Source organism: Peromyscus leucopus, chromosome 17 (assembly GCF_004664715.2).
Source record: "Peromyscus leucopus breed LL Stock chromosome 17, UCI_PerLeu_2.1, whole genome shotgun sequence".
Taxonomy (NCBI): Eukaryota; Metazoa; Chordata; class Mammalia; order Rodentia; family Cricetidae; genus Peromyscus; species Peromyscus leucopus.
The window spans coordinates 55675436-55696148 of record NC_051077.1 but is presented as its reverse complement, the minus strand read 5'-3'; the positions used below and the strand labels follow the sequence as shown (position 1 = coordinate 55696148).

Genomic DNA, 20713 nt, shown 5'->3' with positions numbered 1-20713 from the left:
CTCACAGAGCTCTGCCTGCCTTGGCCTTCCAAGTGCTGGGATTAAAGGCACACAGCCCCCTCCACCGTGAGGGGTTGTCTGCATATGTTTTCATTCCCAGGGGCCTATTCAGTAATAGTGCCGTTTACAGCATGATGTGTCTTTACTGAAGGAAGCCCTGTTTTTGTTCTGGAGTACATTTTCTGTACTTACTGTTTTGGGGGAGGCCGGGGGCACCATGCTGTGAATGTCTTTGTTTGAACCAGGGTCTCACTAGTAGCCCTGCTGGTCTGGAACTTGCTGTAAATCAGGGAAGCTGCAAACAGTGGTCCTCTCGCCCCACCTCATGAGTGCTGGCATTATGGAAATGCACCAGGGCACTTGGCTCTTTTTTCAGATAGGTTCCTCTGTGTAGCCCTGGCTATCCTGGAACTTACTCTGTAGACCAGGCTGGCCTCAAACTCACAGAGATCCACCTGTCTCTGCTTCCTGAGTGCTGGGATTAAAGGCGGTGTGACACCACCACAGGCTCTTCTTCTTTTTTTTTTTAAATTAATTTTCTTTCTTTCTTTCTTTCTTTCTTTCTTTCTTTCTTTCTTTCTTTCTTTCTTTCTTTCTTTCTTTCTTTCTTCTTTCTTTCCTTCCTTCCTTCCTTCCTTGCTTCCTTCCTTCCTTCCTTCCTTCCTTCTTCCTTCTTTCTTTCTTTCCTTCTTTCTTTCTCTTTCTTCTTCTTTTAAATACAGGTCTCACTATTTACCCTGCCTGCCTAGAACTCTATGTAGACAAGGTTGGCCTGTAACTCACAGAGGTACACCGGCCTCAAGGCTTTTGATATCACACCTAGCCTCTTTTTTTTTGGGGGGGGGTGTTCTCATGTAGCTTCAGCTGTCCCCAAACTCCCCATGTAGCCAAGGATGATTTTGAACTCTTGATTTTCCTGCCTCTGCTTCCCAAGTGGTGGGATCGCAGGCATGTGCCACGACTCCTGGTTTATGCTGTTAGGGTGGAACCCAGGAATCCAGCCTGTTAGGCAGACTGGCACTCGGTGCCAACTGACCTCAGCCATGGGACACCAGCTCTTACCTCCAGGCCTCCATCCACTGGGAGTTGTTCTAGGTGAGCAGGGGCATTGTCCATCTGTGTGGCCAGTGGTCCTGTGCTGAGGAGGCTCCTCCCCATTAAATTATTGTGGCATCTTTGTCCAAAGCCAATTGACTGTAAAATGTGAGGGTTTATTTGCGGATTTGGACGTCTGGTTCTGTCCTGCTGGCAAACGTGACTGCCCTCATGCCAGCATGTCTTTGTGCACACACAGCTGCCTGGTGAGTCTGGAGCTGTCACGTTTGAATCCTGCAACGTTGCTCTTGGAAGCAGCCGTTACTGCCCTGGGTACTTCCACATGAATTTCCTGACCTGCCTGTGGTTTCTCTGAAGGGAAGGGTCGAGTTCTGGTGGTGACGGTTCTGGATCTCACACTGCCACCTGCTCACAGGTTCATTGATTCGGGGACACGACACAGGGTGGCAGTGCCTCCCACACCTTCAGCTACTTGGGGACTGAGGTGGAGGATGTGGTTCTGCACCCTCTCTCCCCCATGGTACCTCCTGAAATGGAGTCTACCCCAGTGATTACTGTAGCCAGCAGGGCAGGTGAAGGCTGGGAGTCAAGTCAGCATGTGGCTCCCTCATCCCTGGCCTCTCACTCTAGAGAAGTGGGGCCACACTTGGATGCCCACACTTAAGGACCAGAACTTCCCACAAGAGCCTGTTTGTTCTTCTGAGAATTTGGGGGGGAATGACTCAGGTCAGATTCCGGGGCCACTAGGTTCTCTTAGCTGTTGGAAATGAGGGTGCAGACACCTCCCCAGTCGGGTGGAGGCCGAGTATACCCACAGTCAACTGGTCAGAGATGGTCCTGAAAGCGTAGGGCATCCCAGAGAACTTGTAACCGCTGGACTTGGGACCAGCCACCCTGTTGTCCCTGCTGGAGGCCTGCCTCTGAACATGAGCTTTAAAGTCTGAACTAAGCGGTGGGAAATATTTAGCTCCTGACCCAGCGGAAGGTCTAGTCGGCCTCGCCCCCAGAACCTGTTCTATCCCCTGTGGCCCAGCCTTCTCCACACATTCTGTAGTCACTGATCGCGTGGTGACCCCTGGAGCGTGTCCTGCCGCTCAGGATTGGAACTCCCCCGCTGGCCTTAAGTAATTATTTATGGTGGCCCCTGTCTCCCCTGGTGCAGGCAGGTGGCGTACCCTGCTGAGCCCATGGTGCCTACGCCACCCTGGAGTCAGGAGGAGGCCGTGCGCACCCCGGGCGCTTCCAGCCTCTGGTGGTGCAGTCAGAGCCCTCTCTGGTGGAGACCAGGCCTTTGACCTTTGGTGGTTTGGTTTGGTTTGTGTGCCACCCCGTCCTGCAAGACAAGGTCTGTGTGTCAGCCTGGCTGCCCCCCACCTCACAGGTGCCTCTGCTGAGTGCTGAGATTAAAGGCGTGTACCACCATACCTGGCACCTTTGTCCTGGACATGGTTCTCAGCCTTCCTAATGCTATGACCCTTTAATACAGTTCTTCACCGGCAGTGGTGGCACCAGCCTTTAATCCCAGCACTTGGGAGGCAGAGACTGGCAGGTCTCTGTGAGTTCAAGGCCAGCCTGATTGCAGGGTGAGATCCAGACAGCCATGGCTATACAGAGAAACCCTGTCTCAAAAACAACAATAACAAAAAATGGTTCCTCTTGTTGTGGTGATCCCAACCTATAAAATTATTTTTATTGCTACTTCATAACTAATTTGCCACTGTTGTAAAATATAATGTAAATATCTGATTGCAGGACATCTGATGTGTGACGCCTGTGAAAGGTTGTTTGAACCCCAAAGGGGTCACGGCCCACATGTTGAGAAGCACTGTTCTAGACCCTGGGGCTCTCCTGTGTCCCTGCTGGCCTGTAACCTCCCAGAAAGTGTGCCAGTCCAGACTGCCTGACACAGAGCAGGAGAGTTGGAGGCTGTCCCGGGGAAGTGGCTGAGGGAGGACAGGCCCTTGTGGGGGTGTGGAGAGAGAGTCAGCAGACAGACACCACTTCCAGAGACCCAGTGTTGCTGAGAAGGCGGCCTCACTTCTCTTGCAGGCTTACAGCATGTTCGCGGTGGGCATCGGGACCTGCTCTTTGGCTACTGGAGAATAATGAGGTGAACCGGGAGCGCAGGTAGGCCCTGCTCACTCCCAGGGCTTCTGTGAGGGTGACGGTGTTCTTGATTGGCTAGTTGTTGGGGCCAGGAAGTATGGATCCTACCCCTCACTTCCTGTCCCTAAAGGGAAGAGCTGGAGATCGGCCTTGAGTTGTTCCTGGTCCAGGATAGCATAAACAGTAGGACACCTGGAACTTGGGGTCTCCTGCTGGCACTGTGTGTGGTCATAGAGGTCACTGGGCATAGAGGCAGGTGGATCTCTAGGAGCTGCAGACGAGCCAGGGCCACACAGTGAGACCTCAACAGAAAGGACCCAGACCATGGGAGGTATGTCCCCTGAAAGCCAGAAAGACGAGGACCATGAGTGTCATAGATGAGGGTGTCTCTGGAAAGAGAGCCCACCAGAGGCTCTTCTAGACCACATCACTGGGTTGTTTCCCTGGCCCCTGAAGTTGAGAAGTTCCCGACTCCTGTGGGGTAATAGCTGCGGGAAAGACCTGCATGCCCAATGCCCTGCTATTTTGAGAACAAAGGAAACTGATTTTGTAAGGCCCAGAGCCTGGTGGTGATGAGTGTGCCCCCCTCTCCACCCAGATCATCAGACAGGGCTATTTTTAGGATTAAAAAAAAAAAAAGTTTACTTGAAAGGAAAATGTGAAAGCCAACACTTTTGTGGCTGCTGTAGTCAGTCCGTGCCAGCTGCAGACTTGCCTTCCTGTCCCCAGCTCAGGTGCCAGCCTTGCCCTCCCCTTCCCTCCCACCAGCGTCCTGTGGTCCTGTCATATCTCTTCCACACTCCCTCAGTGGCCCCATTTGACCCCGAGTGGGTGCACGGTTTCACAGGCGCCTGCAGATCGAAGATTTGGAGGCCCGGATCGCCCTCATGCCGCTCTTCCAGGCAGAGATGGACAGGAAGGTAGGCCAGGGTGGGAGGGCCTCACGGTCAAGGAGGGACAGTGGTCACCCTGGGTGGGTCTGATCTCACCCCACCCTGTGGCCACAGGACCCTGCAGATTCTTCGGAGAACCTGGAGGAGGAGGCCGTCATCATGAAAGACGTGCCTGACTGGAAGGTGAGTCCGGGGGTGGGGTGGGGTGGTCCGCCGGGACTGATGGACTGACCCCGCCCTGCCCGCAGGTGGGCGAGTCTGTGTTCCACACCACGCGCTGGGTGCCGCCCCTCCTCGAAGAGTTGTACGGGCTGCGCACCAAGGAGGAGTTGGACAACGCCAGGTTCGGCTTCTCCTGGTACATGTAGGGCCCGAGCCCACGCCCACAATAAAGAATCATCAAAATAAGCGCCAGCATGTCTCTGATCCCTCTACACCTGTCTGCTGCCCGGACACCTCAGGGTTAAGTCACCCTGTGCTTTGGCCAATAGCTGCATGCAGCGCCTCCCAGGGCCTGCTAATCAGGCGCTCAGTCACAGGGCTCCGCCCACCGGACTTGCTTAAAAGCAGCGTGGAGCCAGCCTGCCTTTGCTTGCCTTTGCGGCCATGAGCAGCAGTGCATGCGGCGGCGACAAGGGGCCGGGAGGCGCCAGAGGAGAGGCGCTTTCTCAGGTCAGCAGGTGACAGGGGGCTGAGGCCAGGGTGGCAGGCTGGAGGCAGGGGAATGACTGGGGTGGGCCCTAGGGTTTGCTGGGAGCTTGCAGGTGCAGCAGAAGTCGAGTTTGCCAGGGAACCGCATTCCAGGCAAAGCCGGCCCTCATCGTTACCCGCTCACTGTTTGAGAGATCAACCTGAAGGCCTTGGATTCACACACGAGGCTTTGAATATCAACTGCCACTGAAGCCAAGAAGTTCAGGGTGGGGCTGTGACCCTGCGCTCCATTTCAGGCGCAAGAGACCATGTGTGCAGGTCACCAGGTGAGCAATAGTGATGGGTAGACGTGTTGGGGAGAGCACTGGGTACCTTGGCTGAAGGTTCCTTGCCCTTCTAGAAATGATTTGGCGGTGTTTGTCCGCCCAGTTCCCTTTTCAGACCTCAACACTTGCCTGAAAAGACCCTAGCCTTGCTGTCCCTGTCCTAGGGAATTTCCGGGTGGGGGGGGGTTCCCCCATAACAGCCTCCAAATAGCAGATGGGCTTCCCTGCTGGTCCATGAGCTCTCGTCCACTCTGTCCACCAGGATTAACCACTGCCCCTGGTTGGGTTTTCCCCTGGACTGCCTACTTTCAGGAGGAGACACCCCCCACCCCCCAAAGAGATGACTGCCGGGCAAGAGGGGCCGATGCCTTTCCAGTCCAGGTGACGGGTTGTGCTTGCCGGGGGGCCAGAAGGTCCACATCGGATGTCCTGCCGCTGTTCTCTACCTCAGGTTTTGGAGACAGTCTCTCACTGAACCTGAAGTTGACTGGTTTCTAGATTGGCTGGCCAGTGAGCTCCACACTCCCGGTTGTACCTGGCCGTGTGTTACAGGCACAGCTCCTGCACAGCTGCTTCTTGTTTTTTTTCTGTGGGTTTGGGAATTTAGTTAAGTTCCTGCTTGCAAGGCGAGCCGTTTATGAATGTAAGGCATCTCCTCCTTTTGTGTGTGTGTTGCACGGTGGCTGTGCAGGTGAGGGCACTGGGTTCCCCTGGAGCTGGAGTGACAGGTGGTTGTGAAGTGCCTAGTGTGGGTGCTGGACTTAGTCCCCTGCAAGAGCACCCCTGGCTTTTTAACCACTGGCCATCTCTCAGCCCTGCAGATTTGTTTTTGAGATAGAAATTCACTAAGCAGGCTACGGACTTGCGATGGTCCTGCCTCACCCGCTAAGTGCTGGGATTCGAGTACGTGCCACCGTGTCCGAGCCTGACCCACACTGGATGTGTCGTCCCAGAGCTGGCGGTGGTCCATGGCCCTTCGTCTAGGTGCAGTGCAGTGCCACACCTCCTTCCGGGTTTCTGCTCTGCCCTGTGGTCCCGCCCTCCTAACTAAACTGTCCTCCTCTGTGCCCTGCTTCTTTGTGTGTGTGTTGTGGGGGGGTTCTCTCTGCTAGCCCAGGCTGCCGGGAACTCTGTAGCCCAGGCTGGCCTCCAGCTCGGAGATCCACCTGCCTCTGGCCTCCTCCGAGTGCTGGGATTAAAGGCGTGCGCCACCCCCACCATCTCTTGTAGCCCCTGTCAGGAAGCCTGTGTCCTGCACTGTGCTCCTGGTCTGAGGCAAGTGTAGCTTCTTGGGTGCCTCTCAAACCCATCCTCCACTTGAATCTTCTGCCTGTCTCTGTAACGCAGACATCCACCTGCCTCTGAGGCTGGATTAAAGGCGTGCGCACCGAGCCCTGCCTGTCCTGCCCCTCACACATCCTGACTTGTTCCAGCGCTCTCACTTCTTGCTTTGCCTTCTTCCAGGATGCCCTGACTGGCATCTCTTGGCAGTGACTGCTGGCCAGTAGGCACCCTCCCCCCCAGTGCACAGCTGGAATGTCAGGAGAGAGCCGTTGGCACCAAGCCGACTCTGCCTACCCCAGCCCTGCGCGTGTGTGCTGAGTACCTGCCCTGCAGCAAGCGGAGGCCCCGACGCTGCCCTGCTCCTGTGCTCGATTGACATTGCTTTCTAAAAGGTCTTCCCTAGTGCTAGGTGTGGAACCCAGACCTCACACATGCTTGGCAGGTGTCCACATGTGCAACATTCAATTGCTAATGACTTGTGAACAGACTTAGGGATTATGTGATCTATTCTTGCCTTCAGTTAGTTCTGTTAGAGGTAACTGGACACGGCCCTCAGCCAAGTGGTGGTAAAGCCATTTGGCCCAGCAGCCCATCTCTGGCCAGGTAATCTTTCCTTTCTTTATTTTTTCCGGAGCTGAGGACCGAACCCAGGGCCTTGCGCTTGCTAGGCAAGTGCTCTACCACTGAGCTAAATCCCCAACCCCTAATTTTGTTTTTTTAAGATATGGTCTCATGTCCATCAGTAGTGGCACACTCCCAGCACTCGGGAGGCAGAGGCAGGTGGATCTCTGTGAGTTAGGCCAGCCTCGTCTATAGAGCGAGATCCAGGACAGCCAGGGCTACACAGAGAAACCCTGTCTCAAAAACACAAACAAAGATAGGGTCTTACTATGTAGCCCTGGCTGGCCTGGAACATGTTATGTATGTCCTTAAACTCACACAGATCTGCCAGCCTCTGCGTTCTAGGTACTGGGATTAAAGACATGGGCTACAAGGCCAGGTTCAGATATCTTAATTTCATTGTCCCTGACGATGGGCCGTCAAGGTGAAGGTCCCACTTCCGTCTTCCTGAATGAGCTGCTAAACTGCAGTCTTCAAAACCCACGGTCACGAGCCTCACTCACTGCCCCTCCAGTGTTTTACACCTTCCTCATTCATGGATTCCTGTGTCAAAAATCAACTCACCTCCCCATCAAAATCTTCTAAGGTTTGGGAGTGTGTGGGCACTCCAGTTATAAATCTGAGGGAGGAGAATTGGTTCAATGACGCCCTGGGATATGCAGTGTAGGGGATCAGTCTGCATTCAGAATCTTTCCTTCTGATTCTGGGTCGCTCAGCTTTGGGGGGGGGACGGGCGGACACGACACCACCGCTGAGTGACATGTGTCTTTCACCACTAGAGTGCGCGCCTCTGGCTGAGGCTGCCATTTCAAACCATGCTTGTGGGATGGGAAAGTGGGCAAGAGATGATGGACCTGCCACTGAGGCTCCTCGTGGGCCAGGACGGGCCAGAGCCTTCAGCCAGGTCTGGGCAGCCCCTGAGCCTGTTGCCCGACTCTGCCCGCAGCACCTCGGAGGCGGCCGCCCTGGAGCGCGAGCTGCTGGACGAGTACCGCTTTGGGCGGCTGCAGCTGGTGGAACTATGCGGGCATGCCAGTGCTGTGGCTGTGACAAAGGTACCGGCTCCCTTGGCTTGGGGCTACTTCAACTCATCGCTGGGGTTGGGAAACTGAAGTACAAGGCTTCATTTTCAGCTCGCTGCCAGAGAAGGCAGAAGTGGGGTCCCCAGAGACTCAGATGGGGAACACCCACAGGTGGGGCTTGGGCCCTCAAAGCGCAGGCCTGGGTCCCCTAGAAGTATGACCTACCTGACAGCCATCTGAATACCCCTAAATGCTCCCACGAGGAAGCAGGTCCAGAGATGAGCAGCGTGGTCAAATGAGGTCTGAAGCAGGACTCAAACTAGATGTATCCTGCTCAGCTAAAACCTTCACCCTAGAAGTGTCCCCAATGTGACGGGAGAGTACTGATGCCAGAGGTGCTGGCTGTGAGGCCACTGAGCCTGGCCTTGGGGTCCTCCATGAACAGGGGCAATTCGGTTATAAATGCAGACACCCAAGGAAGAGTATGCCCCCTCTCTGCCTGTGCCCCGCCTCTCCTTCCTTTACATTTTTTTTTTTAATTACATTTATTGCCCAGCCCCCATGTGAGCGTGTGCATGTGGAGCTCGGAGGGCGTTTGTGGGGAGCCAATGTTCTTCCGCCATGTGGGTCTCAGGAAAGAAACCCGGGCCCCTCCCTAGGCTTGGTGGCAAGCTCCTTTACCTGCTGAGCCACCTCACTGGCCCTCTTTGGTAGTCCAGGCTGCCCTGGTGGAGGCTCACAACTGCCAACTTGACAGTTGGAGACCTGAGGCAGCAGGATTGGTGTAAGTTCAAGACCACCCTGAGCGAGAACCTCTCACACAGTAACAACAAACCGTGCAGACCGAGCTTCTGAAATAGAAGGCAAACAGGAAATACAGATGGTCTAGGCGCCATGCTTGCCCAGTTGCAGCCCTCACTCCAGGATCACCCCACTTTTCACTGTAACTTGGGGGTAGCTAAGCAAGGAGAGTGGGGATGTGTCCAAAGTGTGTGTGGAGTGAACAAACCACACTGGGCCTGGGCTCAGAGGCTGGGTCCCCAGTCTGGCGGCCGGAGTCAATCTGCCCTGCACGCAGACCACCTCTTGACCACGGCTCCGTCCCTCCGCCTCAGTCCCCTCCCCACCATCGAGCCACCCCTGTTGTGCTGTCGCAGGCGTTCCCCTTGCCCTCGCTGTCGCGCAAGCAGAGGACGGTGCTGGTGGTCTGCGGTCCGGAACAGAACGGCGCTGTAGGGCTGGCATGCGCCCGGCACCTTCGGGTGTTCGTGAGTAGCAGGGTCCTATGGGGGGGGGGCAGAGTTGGGGCTGGGGTCCCGCTGCAGCCATCACCCGACCCGGGTTCCCCAGGAGTACCAGCCCAGCATCTTCTGCCCGGTGCGTTCAGCCGATGCGCTGCACCGCGACCTGACCACGCAGTGCGAGAAGATGGACATCCCCTTCCTGTCTTTCCTGCCCGCCGAGGTCAGCTGCACCCACTCTGACCCCGCCATGGCCCGTCTGCCATCCAGGCCCCTGACACCTCCCTACTCCCCACAGGTGCGGCTCATCGATGACGCATACGGGCTGGTGGTGGACGCGGTGCTAGGCCCCGGAGTGCGGCCGGCGGAGGCGGGTGGGCCCTGCGCGCGCGCGCTGGCCACGCTGAAGCGGCTTTCCATCCCGCTCGTGAGCCTGGACGTCCCCTCAGGCATGCCACCCGGGGGCAGCCTGGTCACCCTGGCCTGTTTTCCCTATCCACCTCTTCCAGCCTCAGTGTCCCCCGTTTGCGCGCGCGCGCGCGCGCGCGCACACACACACACACACACACACACACGACCCTAGCCTAGGTTTTCCCCATCCTAGTCTTTCAACCTTATTTTCCGTGTCTGCCCTCATCCTGTTTCACGCCCATCCTAAGGATGGGGAAGTTACAAGTGGCTGCCCCAAGTGACCCGGTGTCCTCTCGGTCCGAGTGCCCAGTTAAACCGGCACCACCCACCGCTGGCCCTGCTACAGGGCAGACGTGAGCTCACTCCTCAAGAGACCACGCCTGCCAGGGACAGACAGCTCCCAGCTCTCTTTGGAGGCTGCGTGGAAATGTCCCCGCTGGAGGGCCCCGGAGCCATCCTAGATCATATCTAGAGACATATCTAGTCCGGGGAGGGGGGTAGGCTGCAGGTGGACGGGGGTGGGGGTGGGGAGAGGGACCTGCCGTTGGAAGCCTCTTGTCAGAGAGAGGAGCAGGCAGCTTCCGGTTAGTGTCTGAGGCAAGGAGAGGCGTGCTTGTCCCTGACAGAGTGACAGACTCCTGTGGGTTGGGGACGTCCCAGGCTGGAGAAAGACATAAATCCGGTGGGGAGGTAGGGGCACAGTTCTGAGGGAGGAGGTCTCAGGTCACAGTACAGGGTGGGGACCTGATCGAGAAGGGAGGCTGAAGTCAGACGAAGGACAGGGAGTGGGGAAGGTCTGGTCTGAGCAAAGCGGCTTCTGTCCGGTGGGGCGGGAGGTACGGATCCGAAGGCAGAGGCTGGTCTTGCCAGACAGCGGAGGAAACGGTGTGATCGAGGCGGAGGCGGTTCTGCGGTCAGCAGGTCTGACCAGCTCCCCACGTGTCGGAGGTTGAGGCACCGGACCTGGAGGGAGACAGGGCAGACCCGGCCCGGGAGCGCGGTCCTCCCAGCTCCCCCTCTTCCGCCCTCAGGCTGGGACGCCGAGGCTGGCGGCGACGCGAAGGACGCGGTGCAGCCCGACGTGCTAGTGTCCTTCGCTGCGCCCAAGAGCTGCGCCGGCCGCTTCTCCGGGCGCCACCACTTTGTGGCCGGCAGGTTCGTGCCTGAGGACGTGCGCCGCAAGTTTGGCCTGCGCCTGCCAAATATACCGGCACCGACTGCGTGGCCGCGCTGTAACTGGCGCGCGCTGGGACCCGCACCAATAAACATCACCACCACCTTCTCCTCTGCCTCCTTTGTGCGCCAGACCAGGGGGTGGGCGGGTGGAGAAGGAACTTCCTTCGGAGAGGAGAGGAGCTGCGCGGTTAGAGCTTCCTAGAATAGAGGGTAGACCTGGGTGGGACTTCCAGGCTGTCGGGAGTGGCCTAGAGTACTCAAGACCGAAGTTAAACGCGATAGAGAACTTCCAGCCGCCGAAGCAACTTCAAGTTTAAGACCAAATGGCGCCTCCCACGCGGCGCAGGACCCGGTTGGAGAAGGCGGAGGGGGAAGGCGGGACACAGCGCAGTCTGAGGGCGGAGGCATCGAAGAGGAGCAACCGCTTACGGTTTACAGGGCGTGGCTTTCGGTCGCGTCCCGCCCCCATCAGTCCCTAGTAGCCGCCGGACCCGCCCCAGTCGGATCCGAGCGCTTCGCCGAGCCGCTGCGACCTGGCGATGGCGTCACCGCTGCCCTCGCTCTGTCTCTGCATCGCAGTCGCGCACCTAGCGGGAGCGCGAGGTGAGATGCCCCGGGACCTCCGAGAGTGACCGCCCTGCGCGCAGAAAACGGGGTGGGAGGCATCTCACGAGCTTCGCAGAAAGCGGCGGAAAGAGACCTCTTCCATCCTCTCCCGGGATAGAGCACCAGGCCAAGGCTTTGAACCCTAAATCGCCAGGTTTCGAAACCTGTGCGAAGTGGTCGGAGCCGTCCCCCGCGCGGCTGGTGACAGGCCCACTTCTCAGAAGACTGGGGCTCCAGGAAGAAGGGGTTCGCCTGAACCCGTCACTCCTCCTAGTCCATCTTGGAAAGTTGGAGGCCAGAGAAGCCAAGTACTTCTCTGTTGGGACCTTGAGTCCCACCTAGAGAGCCCGGGAAGAGTAGAACAGGAGGAACTTCAGGAAGAGAACGCAGCGGTCTGCGTGCAGACTCACTGCCGAATGCATGCGACTAAACTTGTGTTTGATAACATTTGGGCCTGGAGGGGCAGAGTGGGACATAGTCACCCAACCGCTGCAGAGGGATAGGGCTTCAGGGTCCGCTGCTAGTGATGGACTAGCAGCCGAGGGATGGCGCTGCAGTCCCCAGGGCTAGAGTTCAGTTTCCTGCCCCATGAAACACAGTGGTCACGACTCCCTTGTCGCACCAGAAAGGGGTCTCAGCGGTCCCCATCTTGCACCTCCTTGCACTCCCACAGACGCCACCTCTACCGAGGAGCGCACTGCAGCCGCCCGGGGTCTTCTAGACGGCCGCCAGACCCCAGCCAGCCCTCGCCAGCCCTGGAGGACTGGGAGGGTGAGTCGCCTCTGCAACCGGCCTGTGTGACCTGGGCCTGGTGGGGTTATGGGGAGGGTGGGAGAGTGAGGAGTCCTTGGACATCGCAGCTCCTGGAAGCCCTGACCCAAGGGCCCCAAGCTGCAGGGCTGGAGGGAGGTGGGGCCCAGGCTCAGCACGCGCGCGGTGCCCGCAGAGGCCAGCGAGTGGACGTCGTGGTTCAACGTGGACCACCCGGGAGGAGATGGCGACTTCGAGAGCTTGGCCGCCATCCGCTTCTACTACGGTCCCGCGCGCGTGTGCCCGCGGCCGCTGGCGCTGGAGGCGCGCACCACAGACTGGGCGCTACCGGCCTCCGTGGGCGAGCGGGTACATGCCAACCCAGCACGCGGTTTCTGGTGTCTCAATCGGAGCAGCCGCGAGGCCGCCGCTGCTCCAACTACCATGTGCGCTTCCGCTGCCCACTGGGTAAGGGCGCGGCCGGTGGTCCGGGCGGGCGGGAACAAGTGTGACCCTGAGGAGTGAGGCCCAGTGAGAGCAGGGCCTGGATGTCCACCCAGCTGGGGCCGTGTGGGCATGGCTTCGATGAGACATACCTATCACCCTGTGGGCATTGGTTTGAGGGGAGGAGCTGGGCCCAGGTGGTACGTGGTGCATGCCGGGACCCCATAGGCCCATCCTGAACAGCTCAGTGCTGGGGGATGGCTTGAGCGCCATCGTGTTCAAGACCGATGGGAAACAGCAGGGCTAACCAGGAACGCACTGGCAGGACGCCGGGGTGGCTCTGCAGTACCATCTGCAGGGGAACCGGACTCACATAGTCCAGAGAGCCCACTGCGGGGTGAGCCTCACTCACTGCGGGGGTGAGCAGCTCCACCTCATCTTCCCCCTTGCTCCGCAGAGGCCGCGTGGGGCGCATGGGGCGCGTGGGTCTCTGCTCCAAGAGCTGCGGTCCAGGCCGTCGCCTGCGCCGCCGCAGCTGTCAAAGCTCGTCTGGGGATACGTGTCCTGGGAGCCCCCAGGAGGCGCAGAAGTGCGTGAGGTCCCGGTGCCCAGGTAGGAGGACAGGGCCTACATAAGGAGCCCGAGGGCTGGGCTAGTTGAAGTTGGGGCCCTGAAGGGCAGGCTAGTAAGTGGAGAAGCTGGGGACACAGGCCGGCCTAGAAGGGTCCAATATTGGCAACCGCTTTCCTCCTTTGCCGGATTGGGCCGTGACTGCGCACAACCGAACGCGGTTTCACTGGTGTAGAATCCTAGGCCCTGAACTCGCTGCAAAGAGACCATGCAAAGGGGTAGGTGGATGGCGGGCAGGTCTGGGCAGACTTGAGGGTCATTTCCCCCGGTGTACACACAGATAGCCCTGTGTGCAGACTGAAGCCAGCGGCACACTCTGAGTGCGCGCATTCAGCAGCATTCAGCCTGCGCCTGTCCTGCTCGCCCACGCAGACACGCGCTCACACCTTGGCAGACTCGATGCCCAGGCCCTCCCAGGGCCAGCCAGGAGGCCAGCCAGAGGGACTGGAAATTCCACTCGGGCCTGGGCTCCACAAACATGGTCTGCGGACAGCTGCAGCCAGGCCCTCATAGGGTGGGGGCACGAGGTGGCCAATGGTGGGGACCCCACCCCACCTGGCGCCTCTGCTCTCGTTTCCGCTGTAATTTTCCATCTCGCGGAGAAGCAGCAGCATTGGAAGTGAGACAGATGCTGTCCAAGGCAGCCCCTCGCTCCCAGCTCCTGCCTAGGTGCTCCCGGGGATGTCCTCGCCATCTTTTATGAATCGCCTCTTGGGGTCCCTTCCTTGGAGTTTCCTCCCTGCGTCTCTGGGCCCAGCTTCCTCCCCCTGGTCCAGCTGTGCGCACTCATCCCTGTCTCCAGGCTCACTCCAGCCACACCGAAGCCCCAGGGGAATCGATGGGGGCGGGGCTTACATGTTTGTTGAATGACTGAGTTCTCTTGCCCTCGACACCCCATGTCCCCTAGGGTGTAGCTCTGACACCTGCGGGTGCCCTGACCACATCCTCTTGGGCTCAGTGGTCACCCCATCTGGGCAACAGCTGGCCGGAGCCAGGGTCTTCCTTAGAGCCCGACCTGGCACAGTAGCCATCAGTGACACCCATGGAACCTTCCGGGTGCCTGGAGTCTGCGCTGGCAGCCAGGCCAACGTCAGTGCCCAGATGAACGGCTTCTCTGCGGGGACAGCCCAGGCCCACGCCAACAGCTCCAACTCAGCCACGGTCACCATCGTCCTTAAAGAGTTAGGTGAGTGTCCTTGCAGCCAAGAACATGGGAGTGAGGGACAGAGGAGGACGTTCCAGGCCAAGGGGAAAAAAACAAGATGTGACTCACTTGTTGACAGTCCAGGGTGAGGCGGGCTGTCCCTGAGAGAATGGGAGGAAAAAGGGGTCTCTGGGCTACAGCAGGGTCGGAACTTGGCCATCTCCTATCCCCTCAGGGAAGCCATACCTGTTAAAGCACCCTGAGTCCCGAGTGCGAGAGGCAGGTCAGAAGGTGACCTTCTGCTGCAAGGCTTCGGGGACCCCCATGCCTAAGAAATACTCCTGGTGAGTGTCTTCACCAACTCAGGGAACTGGGCCGGCTGGCGCTGGGTTGGCAGGAGTTCTGTAACCCTGTGGTACTTATAAAGCCTAAGGCGCGGTGATGAACACATGATCCCAGCGCTGAGGCAGGAGGATTGTGGTGAGCTTGAAGTAGTGTGGGCTACATGGTGGTGGGACCATGTCTCCGAAGAAGAAAAACAGAGCAGGCCTGATGGGCCAGCCTGTAGAGGCTGGAGGATCAAGAGTTCAAAGTCAGCCTGGGGTACACAGCGGTGTCTCAACAAAACAAAAACCTCCCAGGAGAGAATGAATGCCCGCCTCAGTTTCTCCTTTGTTCAGAGTGCAGAGAGGCCCAGGAAGAAGGCTGAGCTTCAGGAAGCACCTCCCTAGCCCTAGTAACAGAGCAGTCGGGCCACCATCCCTAAGATCCCTGCAATGTCATCCGCCTTCTTCAGGTTCCACAACGGGACGCTGCTGGACCGGCGCCAGCACGGGTCCGGGCCGCATCTGGAGCTCCGGGGGCTTCGCGAGGCCCAGGCGGGGGAGTACCACTGCAAGGCCTGGAACGAGGCTGGCGCCGCGCGCTCCCGCGCCGCCCAGCTCACCGTGCTCGGTGAGCCGCCCGGCCTCGCCCCACCTGAGCCCAGCCCACGCCCCCAACCTCAGTCCCCCTCCCTTGACCTGGTTGTGTGGAATTCCCAGCTCCCGGCCAGCCGGCCTGCGACCCCCGACCTCAGGAACACTTGATCAAGCTTCCGGACGACTGTGGCCAGTCCAGCGACAGCCCCGCCTACCTAGACGTGGGCCTGTGCGCGGACACGCGCTGCCCGGGCCCCGTGGGCTCCAGCCCTCGCTGTGGGGACGCGGGCTCTCGCTGCTGTTCGGCGCTGCGCCTGGAGAGCAGGGAAATCCGCTGCTCCGGCTACGTGCTCCCGGTGAAGGTGGTGGCCGAGTGTGGCTGTCGCAAGTGCCTGCCCCGTCGGGGGCTGGTGAGGGGCCGCGTGGTGGCTGCGGACTCTGGGGAGCCCCTGCGCTTCGCCAACATCCTGCTGGGCCGCGCTCCCATCGGCTTCACCTCCTACCAGGGCGACTTCACCATCGAGGTGCCGCCGGCCACCGAGCGCCTCGTGGTGACCTTCGTGGACCCGAGGGGCGAGTTCGTGGACAGCGTCCGCGTGCTGCCCTTCGACCCCCGCGGCGCCGGCGTGTACCACGAGGTCCGTGCGCTGCGCAAGGCGGCCGCAGTGCTGCTGGACGCGGAGCGCGGCGGTGCAATCCCTCTGGGCGGCGCGGAGGAGGAGGCGGCGGCACCGGCTCTAGGCGAGCTGGTCTTGCCGCCCGGGACCTTCCGCTACCCCGACGGCCGTCCCTACGCCGGACCAGTAGAGGCGCGTGTCACCTTCGTGGACCCTCGTGACCTGGCGTCGGCGTCCGCGGCGTCCAGCGACCTGCGCTTCCTGGACAGCTCCGGCGAGCTGGCGCCACTGCGCACCTACGGCATGTTCGCGGTGGACCTGCGCGCGCCTGGCTCCGCCGAGCAGCTGCACGCGGCGCGCGCGGCCGTGCGCGTGGACGCCGAGCACGTGCGCATGCCCGGCCACGCCGAGGCTCTGGCGCTCTGGTCGCTGGAGCCCGAGAGCGGCCTGTGGGAGGTGGAGGGGGACGAGCAGGGGGGAGGCGGCTTCCGGCGCGAGGAGGTGGCGGCGCGCGTGCGCAGGGAGGAGCGCGCGTTCCTCGTGGGCGCGCTCACCGTGCGCGAGCGCCGCCTCTTCAACCTGGACGTGCCCGAGCGGCGCCGCTGCTTCGTGAAGGTCCGCGCCTACGGCACCGACCGCTTCGCGGCCGCCGAGCAGGTGCAGGGCGTGGTGGTGACGCTGCTCAACCTGGAGCCCGCGCCGGGCTTCACGGGCAACCCTCGCGCGTGGGGCCGCTTCGACAGCGCAGTCACCGGGCCCAACGGCGCGTGCGTGCCCGCCTTCTGCGACGCCGAGCGGCCCGACGCCTACACGGCTTTGGTGACCGCGACCCTGGGCGGCGAGGAGCTGGAGGCCGCGCCGTCGCGGCCACGCGCGACCGCAGCCGCCGTGGGCGTAGCACAGCCCTACTTGGAGCGCCTCGGCTACCAGCGCACAGACCACGACGACCCAGCGCTCAAGCGCACCGGCTTCCGCGTGAACCTTGCGCGCCCACGCGCGGGCCGCGAGTCCGAGGCGCGCGGGCCCGTGTATCCGTGGCGCCGCCTGCGCGACTGTGAGGACGCGCCGGTCACCGACAGCCACTTCCGATTCTCGCGCGTCGAGGCAGACAAGTACGAGTACGACGTGGTGCCGTTCCGTGAGGGCGCGCCCGCCTCGTGGACCGGAGACCTGCTGGCCTGGTGGCCCAACCCGCAGGAGTTCCGCGCGTGCTTCCTGAAGGTGCGACTGCAGGGCCCGCAGGAGTACATGGTGCGCTCGCACAACGCGGGCGGCACCCACGCGGCCACGCGCGGCCGCCTCTACGGCCTTCGGGACACCCGCAGCGTGCGCCACCACCGAGCGCCCCGGCGCCTCGGCCGCCTGCGTGGAGTTCAAGTGCGGCGGCATTGCTGTTCGATCAGCGCCAGGTGGACAGGACGCTGGTGACCGTGACCCCGCAGGGCAGCTGCCGCCGCGTGGCCGTCAACACGCTCCCTGCAGGACTACCTGGCCCGGCACCCGCCGCTCGCTCCCGACGACGACGAGACCCAAGCGCCTTCGCTATGCTCGCCCCGCTCGACGCGCTCGGCCACAACTATGGCGTCTATACGGTCACTGACCAGAGCCCACGGCTGGCCAAGGAGATAGCCATCGGCCGCTGCTTCGACGGCTCCTCCGACGGGTTTCTCCGGGAGATGAAGGCGGACGCGGGCACGGCTGTCACCTTCCAGTGCCGTGAGCCCCGCGCCAGGCCCAGTCTCTTCCAGCGGCTGCTGGAGAACCCAGCATCGGCACTGGGTGACATCCGTAGGGAGATGGGTCAGGCCACCCGGGGTGCCCAGGCCCAAGCCGGAGATACCGACCCCTTGGGCGTGCGCCCGGGACAGTGACCTGGTCCACGACCTCACTCCTCCGCCTCGCTTTAGACTCCGGTGTCTTCAGAAAGCCTTGCCCATTTGTTCCAGGCTTCCGGGTCCCCTCTCCTGCCCAGAATTTGGTCAAGACAAAAACTCCGGGATGGTGATGTTTTGGGCAGGCAGCCGTGGCTCTGTGGTTGTTACCTGAGGCCGGGCCTCACTCCTGCTGAGAGGCAGGTTCTGGCTCACTCCCAGGCCCTGTCCTTGATTTCGGATGCCCTGGGTCGCAGCTGTTTGTGAGCTTTGTGGGACTCCCTGCCCCAGCTTTGGTTCTGAGGTCATATTTATTGAAATAAAGTTCCAGTGGGTGGGTGTGAGTGGGGGTCCAGGTTGGCCCCATGGAGTGTGGGGAAGGGTGCTTTGGGGTCCCCATGCAGTGGAAACTAGGGCTGCAGGGGGATGATGCCATGGTGCTTGGGAATGCCCTCGGCTTGGGGACAAGGTGCTGTGGGGCTCAATTAAAAATGCTGTATTCCCAACCTGTTGTGTCTTTTGAAAAGGACGAGGCTGAGTGGGGCTGAATGCTACACACAAGACAACCTGAGCGGGCTGTGATCCCAGCACTGAGCCGCTGAGGCAGTGGATTCTGATATCCAGCCTGGGCTACAGACCCAACTCGTCTCAGAAAACCAAAACCCCCCAAACAAGGCTTGGGGGCACACAGAATCCTGGGTTTCGCAGCTCAGGGACCCCCAAGTGGCATGCTACACCTGTGCCAGGCACCTGGCTATGAGCCAAGGCCCTGAGCAGAAACAATAGCTAATTAACAGCTGCTGGCTGGGCCTGGCTAGGGGCCAAGAGCTATAGGACAAGGAAGGGCCCTGTTGGGGACCCCCACACACAGGTAATAGCCATACCACCATTACTGCCTTGGACCTCCTCAACAGAGTCCACTGTGCTGGCCTGGGTACCTTCATGCTGAGAACCAGCCATACTTGGCCAACTAGGCCAGCTAAAGCACCATTGGTGCCCTCCTAGCCCCAGGGTGATGGGCAGTCAGGGCACAGCAGAATCTGCTCAAAACTCCAGGCGGGACTAGAGAGGTGACTCAGCGGTTAAGAGTCGCGGCCGATCTTCCAGAAATCCTGAGTTCAATTCCCAGCAACCACATGGTGGCTCACAGCCATCTCAGAGGGGTCTGATGCCCTCTTTTGGCATAAAGGCATACGTGCAGATAGAGTACTCAGACATGAAATAAATATTCAAAAAGAACTCCAGTGGGCAAGCAGGCTGACTCCACAGCACAGGTGTGCTGGTCATGCCCCCATTTTCCAGAGAAACTGATGTCTGGGTTGTGAGTCCCAACAGGAGTGTGGCTTCCCAGAGACCCTTTGTGATCCCTGCAACTCGACCTGGAGAGAGTGGGGTCCCTGGGAGAAGGATCATTTTGGTTTGAGATCTCAAAACTATGTCGTCAAGATGACCTGATCCTCCATTTCCCAGTGCTGGGATGACAGGTGTGTGTGCCCAGTTTCTGTAGCAGCAGGGATGGAACCCAGGGCTTGATGTACACTAGGCAAGAGCTCTACCAACTGAGCCCTACCCCCAGCCCCAAGAAATAGTTATAGAACTCTAACGGCCTAACTTCCTGGAGGCAGGGTCCTGTCAGGGAGTGGAGCAGGGGCTCCTCCTCACCCAGGGCTCCATACCCCTCTTTATTACCCACCGTGCAAGTCTGGGCAGCAGCCAAGCACACAGGATCCCCTTTAGGGTCGACTCCTGTGGACCCCGGTTCCTCCCCATGTGGCCACAGATGTTTCCACTTCAGACTCTGCTTAGGCCTGGCCACTCAAGTGCTCCCCTGTGTGGCAAGCGCCCCTGGCAGGGGTCATTTTCACCCATGGCAGGAACACCTTCCCGTACCCCGAGGGATGTGGGTTCCAGAGGGCCAGTAAAAAGCTGGCAAATCCAGACCCTGGCCTCTGAGGTGGCCAGGGCTCCGCTGGAACTAGACAGGCAGCTTAGAGCCGTCTCTAAAACCCAGAGCTGTGGTCAGAGCGGCCTGGGGGAGCCCAAGGGTAACCCCCACCACTGCGGCTCCCAGCAGCAGGAAGGGGAGCCTGCTGCAGTCCAGGCCCCTAATGAGGTGTCCGGCCCTCTTGCCAAATACCTTTCGTTTGAGAAAGTGTTGGGGCTTCTTTAGTTTGCCAGCTGGGTTTTAGGGGTGACTGGCCTGGCCCTGGTCTCTTTGTTAGTGTGGGGTGGGGTCAGTGGAAGCCTCTCTCTAGCTGGGCCAAGAGGGTTGTGGACCTCTTCCCCTCTCTGCCTGTTCACTGACAGGACAGCATCCCCCCCGTTTCCACACGAGGAGATTGAGACTCCAAGAGAAGGGGTGCCGGCCTGTGCTGCCAGCTGCTCTGGCTTCCATCTACCGTGGTGCTCAGACCCAGCCTCCCTCTTGGAACCTCAGCCACAGCTTCTGGAAAATCCATCACCCCCTCCACCCCCAGCAAGGCTGCCAGGACGCGCCCCTTAGCGGGGGGTGGGGTGGGGGGGTAGGGATCAGGGCCAAGACCCTTCAGAGACCCGGGTCCTGCCACCCTGAGGTCAGCTCAGGGCACAGGAGGCCCAACGTCCCGCCCCCGACATTTTAGATTTTATAATTTTAGAACCAGGGGTTCTTAAAATTCCTCACACTGTGGTGTAGAGAAAAATCTTGGACCAGTAAAATACTTAAAACAAGTCTGAAAACAGCAGAATCCAGGAGGAAGGACGGCAAGAGAGACGAGCACCGAAGGCGGCCGATGTGGCCCTGGAGACTGGACTTGCTTTAAGGGAGTGTATTGGGGGCCCAGGACTAGCTTTTCGGGAGAAGGGCTGGGTCCTCTTTCATAGCAGAAAGCCTCAGCCAGTGTGGACACTCTAACCTGGAGGCCACAGCAACTGACCATTTCTGTTTGGTTTTGGAGACAGGGCC

At 59.9% G+C, this 20713-nt stretch overlaps 2 protein-coding genes and 1 long non-coding RNA gene across 3 annotated transcripts; all 3 read left to right on the top strand.

Annotated features, from left to right (window-relative positions):
* The first annotated feature begins 4140 nt into the window (after window positions 1–4140).
* On the top strand, window positions 4141–4459 carry LOC114682892. The gene is made up of 2 exons (XR_003733096.2): window positions 4141–4238; window positions 4304–4459. It is a non-coding gene; the product is annotated as an uncharacterized LOC114682892 (long non-coding RNA).
* A 12-nt stretch (window positions 4460–4471) lies between these two features.
* LOC114682843 (yjeF N-terminal domain-containing protein 3) lies at window positions 4472–10847 on the top strand. The gene is given in 8 exon segments (XM_028856897.1): window positions 4472–4517; window positions 4670–4727; window positions 7884–7992; window positions 9117–9227; window positions 9310–9423; window positions 9499–9649; window positions 10643–10810; window positions 10813–10847. Coding segments are annotated over 8 exon segments (792 nt in total).
* Window positions 10848–11141: 294 nt separating this feature from the next.
* On the top strand, window positions 11142–17827 carry LOC114682871 (cartilage intermediate layer protein 2). The gene is given in 15 exon segments (XM_028856945.2): window positions 11142–11390; window positions 12067–12108; window positions 12111–12164; window positions 12340–12549; window positions 12552–12611; window positions 13045–13071; window positions 13074–13199; window positions 14125–14403; window positions 14597–14705; window positions 15158–15315; window positions 15405–17233; window positions 17235–17285; window positions 17287–17373; window positions 17375–17422; window positions 17425–17827. Coding segments are annotated over 15 exon segments (3489 nt in total). The 5' UTR covers window positions 11142–11326; the 3' UTR covers window positions 17770–17827.
* The last annotated feature ends 2886 nt before the right edge of the window (window positions 17828–20713 follow it).